This window comes from Aedes aegypti, chromosome 2 (assembly GCF_002204515.2).
Source record: "Aedes aegypti strain LVP_AGWG chromosome 2, AaegL5.0 Primary Assembly, whole genome shotgun sequence".
Taxonomy (NCBI): Eukaryota; Metazoa; Arthropoda; class Insecta; order Diptera; family Culicidae; genus Aedes; species Aedes aegypti.
The window spans coordinates 84803638-84811534 of NC_035108.1; the positions used below are offsets into that span (position 1 = coordinate 84803638).

The 7897-nt window shown below is 41.3% G+C and overlaps 1 protein-coding gene across 2 annotated transcripts; it reads left to right on the forward strand.

Moving 5' to 3' along the window:
• Window positions 1-615: 615 nt before the first annotated feature.
• LOC5568300 (splicing factor 3B subunit 2) lies at window positions 616-7488 on the forward strand. Of its 2 annotated transcripts, none has more exons than XM_021841404.1 (3): window positions 616-782; window positions 868-2703; window positions 6717-7488. In XM_021841404.1, the coding sequence occupies exons 1-3, from the start codon at window positions 765-767 to the stop codon at window positions 7350-7352; spliced, it is 2490 nt and encodes an 829-aa protein (XP_021697096.1). In that variant the 5' UTR covers window positions 616-764; the 3' UTR covers window positions 7353-7488. The 2 variants fall into 2 exon arrangements, with proteins under 2 accessions (XP_021697096.1, XP_021697097.1); XM_021841405.1 differs by having other exon boundaries at window positions 871-2703.
• The last annotated feature ends 409 nt before the right edge of the window (window positions 7489-7897 follow it).

Below are 7897 nucleotides of genomic sequence, written 5' to 3' on the forward strand. Positions count from 1 at the left end.
GTCCATTTTACGAAACGACAACACTGATGATATTGCTGTTACGTTCACACGTTACGACACAGCCTACTGTCAAAATTTAATTAATAAAATAAGCGATCAGCAATTCAAAAACGTTTCGTTAAATGAACTATTAGGTTTAAATATAATAATATACAATAATACACGCAGCGAACTGGACTATCGAATTTCATACATTTTGCCTTATGAAAGGTGGAACGAATATTGCAATACGAACGCTTAATGTATAGTTTTAGCATCACTCCAAACCAAGGCGTCGATAGGCGCAGGGTATACGCACGAGCCTATCGATCGCAAGGTCCTTGGTTTGATTCCAGGTTGCCGCGAAAACTATTTTTGTTTTCAAATTTCTGTTTCATAAGGCAAATTTATGAATTTCAACCCGATTCCTTGTGGCGAATTTTCATAAGGGGTTCCTATGTTAATCGATAGTCCATTTGCCTGAGTGTACAAATAATACAATAATTTTGACTGCAGGCAGCTATTTTTCGCATGCACAGATTTTTTTCCCGTGCACCAACCCAAGGCAGGGTTGCCAAATTTCAGAAAGCAAAAAACGTTTCTAAAGGGAGCTAATAATGTCAAACAAGTGCGATGCACAGTCATTTGACGGGTCGAATTGTTGAGTTTGTGTGCGATTCTGCCGAAAATCATTCCGCTTTGCTTGTAATCGATCAACAGTACGTAAAATAATATCATTTTTTCTAGTGATTTTCGTTCCTAAATGACTGCATTTCATCCTTAAAATGGAGAATAAACCCGAGGTAAGTGAATGATGTTCGATTTTTACTGAATATCTTGAAGAAAACGGCAATTTTCATGAGGTTATGTTTCGTGTTTACTTGGCAGCAGCAGTCAAATTCGGGAGGATTGCTTCCTCCTCCTCCGCCTCCACCTGAAATGTTACTGACAAGCGGTGGGCCTCCTATGTGGCCACCGGGCCTCGGCGGCCCTCCCGCATCCCTAATGGGACCTCCCCCAACCGGAAGTGGTGAATGTGGTCCCCCGGGAGATGAATCGAACAAAAATGTCCCTCCGCCACTGATGTCGCTCAATATTGGGAATCCGGCAGAACCGGAAATTCCGAAGAAACCTTCCGAGTTGGTACTGCCTAAGGCGCTTGAAGATGTGTTGGCTCTGAAGACGCTCAGGGCTAAGGAATTGGGCGCCGAGGAAGTATTGGCCACAACGGGAGCAGTGGTTCCCGCCCCGGGGCTTATGCTTCCGCCTCCGCCAGCGGGAGTTATGAGCTCGTATTTGGACATGGATGGAGACTCGGATGACGACAATTTGGATGGGTTGGTTCCGCCGCCTCCGGTCATATCGAAGGCCGAGGGACGACTAGACCGGAATCGACGACGGAAGCAACGGAAGAAGGAGAATAGGAAAGCCAGGAGGGAGCAGCAAGCGATAGTTCTCCAGCAGCGGGAGAAGGACAAGGAAGGGCTAAATGTTAAGGATGTGGCCAACAAGGAACGCCAGGCGGAAAAGGAAAAGGATCTGGCAGATGAAGCGGATGTTGAGGACCACGATGAAGATGAGCCGGAGAAAGAGAATGGCAAAGAAGAGGACAAAGCTGACGCTGAAAAGGACAAGAAAGAGAATGATGGGGACAAATCCTCGAAGGATAAGGCCAAAGCCAAGGAAAGCAAGAAGGATAAAGAGAAGAGCAGCGGAACATTGATCGAAGACGAGCTTGATAACGTTGAAATAGAATACGTCCCGGAGAAGGTGACCATAGCAGACCTTGCTCCGATGTATCGCCAGTTCTACAGAGTATTTGAAATCTTCAAACTGGAGACGAAACCTAAAGAGCCAACCAAGGCCGAAATAGCGGAAAACGAGAGGGCCGCGGCCTTAAAGAAGGCCAACGAAAAAGACGACGATGATGATGATGACGAAGACGACGCCATGGATGACGATCAGAAGGACGAAAAGGAGAGAATTTCCAAACGCAAAATGAAGAAGCTCACCCGGTTGAGTGTGGCCGAGCTGAAACAGCTAGTTGCCCGTCCGGATGTTGTCGAAATGCACGACGTCACAGCCCGGGATCCAAAGCTGCTCATCCAGCTTAAATCCCATCGCAATACGGTGCAAGTCCCGCGACATTGGTGCTTCAAAAGGAAGTACCTCCAGGGCAAGCGCGGTATCGAGAAGCCTCCCTTCGAACTCCCAGCCTTCATCAAGAAAACCGGCATCATGGAAATGCGAGCCTCCCTCCAGGAGAAGGACGAATCCAAAACCCTCAAAGCGAAGATGCGCGAAAGGGCCCGACCCAAAATGGGCAAGATCGACATTGATTACCAGAAGCTGCACGACGCCTTCTTCAAGTGGCAAACAAAACCCCGAATGACCATCCACGGCGATTTGTACTACGAGGGAAAGGAGTTCGAGACGCGTCTCAAAGAGAAAAAACCCGGAGATTTATCAGAAGAATTGCGCGTTGCTCTCGGAATGCCCATTGGTCCGGCTTGTCACAAGATTCCCCCGCCCTGGTTGATCGCCCAGCAGCGTTACGGCCCACCGCCGAGCTATCCGAACCTGAGGATCCCCGGCTTGAATGCGCCTATTCCGGAGGGGTGCTCCTTTGGTTACCATGCCGGAGGTTGGGGTAAACCACCGGTCGACGAGAACGGCAAACCCCTGTACGGAGATGTGTTCGGCATGAGTGCCAGCGAGAATGAGGTAAGTCTGACTTTTGAATCAGTAGTTTCTAAACCTTTTTGAAGCTGTGACACGGCCACTATGAAACTAATGAAAATTTCTGTTTTCAATTGAAAGTTTCGAAAGTCTCTTTTCCTTTTCAAGCTATTAGTTATTCTAACTGCAGAATTGTCAAGCTCGTAGTTTTTCTTAGTGCAAAATCCTAATGCCTTCAGTGAATTCTTACAACTCTATTCCATAGGTTCTTTTTTTTTAAATTTCTTCTCAGATGTATTGAGAAAAAACTTTAGGGATTCTACAAGCTATTTTCTCTGAAATACTTTCAACAATTTCTCCAGAGATCCCTCCCGAAGCTCCTCTTGAGACTTCTCCATCAATTCTCTTGGATAATCGTCCAGTAATTCCTCCAGCGATTTTTCAAGAGAAGACAAAATTTCTCCAACGTTTGCTCCAAGAAATGATGAGCACTCCCAACGCTACTATTTCCCATCACTTCCCCTGGAACGCATCTGAAGAATTTCTCAGGGACTATCCCAGCATTTCGTCCAAAAATTATTCCACAAATTCTTCCACCGACTTCTCCAACTGTTACTACAGAAGAGAAAATCCACAAAGGTTTATTACAGAGTTTTCGAATAAATTCGTTTAAGGATTTTTCCAGGAAACTGAGTGCGCTTAGGAAGCATTTTGCAGCGGTTTCATTTGTGACCACCGAAGTGAACGTTTGTTTTTCGTGTTTTGCTTGATACCTAGCTGCTTGTTGCGTAGTCGAGAGTGGTCTTTTGATGCTTTTGCATACTCTTGTAGAGAGAGCTACGGAGCCAAGATCAATAGTGTCCGGTTCGTGATGTGCGGGCTCGAAAGAACTATCGCAAATCCGTGATTGTTGAAGGCGCTGCTGGCGAAATGGAAAGTGATTGGCAATTGCCATATCAACGATGGAATATTAATAAGTGAGCTCGTTCTATGCTTCTATTTCAAATGAGTTGTAGGGAAGGTGTACCGGTATTCGCTATGTTCCAGTTATTCGCCACCCCGGGATATATACCGTTTTAAGATATATATGGTTGCCAGTTGTTTAGTGTTCGCTATATTGCTTTGAGATGACACGGAAACATTCTTGGAAACCGCAAAATTTTCTCAGAAAATAATAGAAAAAAATCATTTTCTTTAAATTTTTTGCTCCTCTGCACCTATTTTTCGCCATGGTGTTCCTGATTCGCCACCCTCCATAAGAAATCAACGTAGGTGGCAAGTTAATACAAAAACAAAGTTTCTGATTAGTTTTTATATTTTCCCTGCTGAGCATGGATTCAAAAGATTTCGTTTAATGTATTGACAGTAACCAAAGGTCGTTTGATTTATGTATAAACAATATTTTTCCTTAGGGTGGCCTAAACTGGTACACCTCCCCTATATGTTAACACAGATCTATTTTGTGACAACGGTTTTAGTGTAACGTACATGTATTAATTGAAAAAATGGATTTGTTCGTCACTACAAGTGTCGGCATATTCTTATCAATGTTTCACATAACACATTTTAATAAACATACCTAAACTTTTGTTTTTGTAATTGCAAAAAAAAAAAATTGAATGGTTCAATGCTAGGAATTGTTCGTCACCATAGGTGTCGACATATTTTGTATTTAGTCTTGAGTTTACATGAATCGCATTACTTACCAAGATGAATCCAGATTTTGAAGCTTCTGAATTCTTTTCACTAACATCCTTTCCGTAAAAACCATGAAGATGCAAAGGTATCTTTAGTTGAAATGGTTATCGCACTAACATTCCTTCCCTTCCCCGATGATCGTAAGGACGTGACCGGCGCCGTTACTGACTTTGTAATGTTTGAAATTCTCGAAATTCTCGAAATGGTACACAAGCTGCTCCCAAGCTCTGTGTGTTGGTTCCTTGTAGTAGCAACTGCGAATTATACGGTCATTTATGCTCTAATGCGTTTAAGGATTTTTTAGGGAACTCTACTATTCCTCCAGGAGTTCCACAGTCATTTTCTATTTAGTTATTATTATCAGATATTCGTCATACTAAATAAAGTGCAAAGAATTTCAGTACTACGGCCATATTCATTGTCAGTACATTTATTTTGAAGCAAAACAACGAGGGATTTTAGCGTTGAAATTCCCCAGAGCTAAACGTTAAGAAACCACTTTATTGCTACAATACTGTTTTCAATCAAAAAGTTTTCGGCTGCGCCTCTACCAAAAAACTACTTCTGCCATTCTGATCTTTAATGAACTTAGTAAATATTTATCAAAAAAATACAATATTCAAGAGTTTTACAGGTTATTTATTTAGTTATTTATTTATTTTAACTAAATAATTTAGAACAAAAAAGGGAAAAGCAGAGGGATTAAGTTTTACAGGTTGTTTTGCAGGGCATTGCTAAATGTGCTCGATTACAATTTTCAAAACCAGTGGTGAATTAATGATTATTGCGTGTCGCATGCTCTAGTTAAAATTAACTTCTTTGAACATTGAGCTGTCTTAGGCATCAAAATGGCTCTTGGTTACCAATCCTGAAAAGCATTGATTTTTGAGATTATGTATTCAATACAAATAAAAAAACTGCAAATTAAACGTTTCTAGCTTCAAGAAGATTAATATCTGACAGAAAGCCGTACATTTTACAGTTTCTATTTTTATTTTAAAAAAAAAAACGGGAACAGTTGCGTATATTGTTTTGAAATTAATTATTATCCTAAAATCGAGAATCCCGGGATATTTTTGGAAAATCCCGGGAAATACCGAAATTTGAATACGAGCATCATTAGCTTTACATTCTGTCATATTCATCGTGGAGGATAATATGTTGTTCGTGTGAAAGTTATAATCACAAGATTGATGACCTAAGTTTGACTAAACAATCTCGACACTTCAAACATAACTTACGTAGGTATGATGCAAGTTCTATAATGAACCTCACAAATAAATCACAATATTTTTTTAGTATCCAGTCAAACTTCCATGACTCCATATCTAAGGGACCAGTATTAGAACCAACGCCATATAAAACCAGCAAGTTTGATGTTATTATGCCTCCATTAGTATGAAGAGTAGCTGTTCAAAATAATTGAATTAAACCATCAATAGAAAAACAGAAATCATTCTGAAAACAAATTTGCAACTACAAAACAACAGAGAAACCTGCCAGAGATCTAGAAAAGCATCATACATCAATGATCATGTGACATAATTGGACTGTTTAGGTGTATTGTGTATTTTATATATTTCGATTCTACAAATTGAATTATAATTCAAGTTACAAAATTGTCTGTGCCTTGGTACTTTTTTTAAAACGCATTTTCAATTAGTATGTAAATCACTCTATCATCCCTTGGCAAATTTTACTACGGGACGAGTTACCATTATGTGAATTGAAATGTCATTGTGCATATATTTTGAAATCTTTTTCAATACTAAATAGGAAAATATAATGTTTTTTATCACTAAAGTCTTCCAAAATATTGGAATAATGCAGCCTTCTATCTTTCCTAGAATCCACTAAGAAACATAAAGCCGCCAAAAGTTTATTACTCTTTCTCATGCTTTCAACCTCGTAAATCCCCCCAAAAATAATTCAATTTCACATGTTTTGAAAGATTTTCTCCAAGGATATCAACATCCATTTTGTCTCACTTAGAGTTATCTGAGGAGTCAAAAATTGACCTGAATTAGATATCTGATATAGATAGAATCCGCCATTGCAATCAGGAATTTCTAAAGGAAACTGTCTTGAATTTCGCTAATAGTATGCCGAAATGTTCATTTTGTCAGGAATCTGACAAACATCTTTGGTTAAATCGGTCAAGGATCCCTGGCAAAAATATCCTAGAGTTTTTTTGTAAATGTTTCCTGGAACTATTGTAGTATTTAGATTAACCTGCGAACGTCCGCGAAGAATAAAATTTAGAACATCAGTAACTTCCTTAGAGGTCCGCGGATCACCGTTTGGGAAACCCCGATGTAATATGTTAGTAGTTTTCAATTAAATCAAACTCTCTTTTCTAGAATGGTCTCGGCGAGGAGGAAGTTGATCGCACCCAATGGGGCGAACTGGAATCGGAGTCCGAAGAGTCATCTGAAGAAGAGGAGGAGGACGGCGAGGATCTGGGTGCTCCACCGGATGAAAGCGGTCTGATTACTCCGGCCGAAGGATTGGTTACACCGTCCGGGCTGACGAGTGGCGTTCCTGCCGGCATGGAAACCCCGGACACCATCGAACTTCGCAAGAAGAAGATCGAGAGCGAAATGGAGGACAACGAGACACCTGTCCTGTACCAGGTGCTGCAGGAGAGACGTGCCGAGCGTGTCGGGGCCTCCATGATGGGATCTACCCACGTGTACGATCTGGCCGGAGCGGCTGCTGCAGCTGCGGCCGGTGGTTCCCGTGGGGCTCGTGGAGGAGCTGTCGACCGGGAAGGTATGGTTGAGCTGGCTCTCGATCCGTCCGAACTGGACATGGACAACGAAGCGATGGCCCAGCGGTATGAACAGCAAATGCGCGAACAGCAAAGCCACCTGCAGAAGGAAGATCTGTCCGATATGTTGGCCGAGCACGTGGCCAGGCAAAAATCCAAACGAAAACGACAGCAAACGGACACCACCAGCAAACAGACCAAGAAGTACAAGGAATTCAAATTCTAGGCTGGTGGCGGCGCGGCGGAACGAGAATATTGTGTCAAGGTACGACATTTTTCAAAACATTTTCAATCACATTTATGTCTGTTCAACCCGATAGGATCAATAAAAGCCTATCACTTACTATTTGGCAAAATGGTAATGAACGAGGCTTTTGATGTACTAAGGCGTACCGAACCATTCCAATTGACTTCCAACTTTGTGGCATTTTTGATTCACTTCGGTAAGGTTTTTAACCTCATATTTGGCTAAGATGTGCGCTATACTGGAGTACTTCTTATTGTGAAAGCTCATAAAATTCAGCCGAGATAAAAATTATTGTATTTGTTCGAAATTAACTCTAGAACTAATTCTCGATTACTTTTTCAAATCGACGTAAGTAACTTCCATACGGTTTTGAGAAAATTAATTCAGAAAAATCACAACCTGTCTTCTAAAACTGTTTTAAAATGAATCACCTTTTTGACATTTTTTCGCCGTGTACATTGCTTAAATTTTGCACACAATAAGCTCGCATTCAAAAACTAGGGAGTTCCTGTTATTTCCCACAA

Coding starts and splice junctions, on each gene's coding strand:
- LOC5568300 (XM_021841404.1), top strand. Junction 2,704..6,716: donor TGAGTGCCAGCGAGAATGAG/GTAAGTCTGACT, acceptor TCTCTTTTCTAG/AATGGTCTCGGCGAGGAGGA.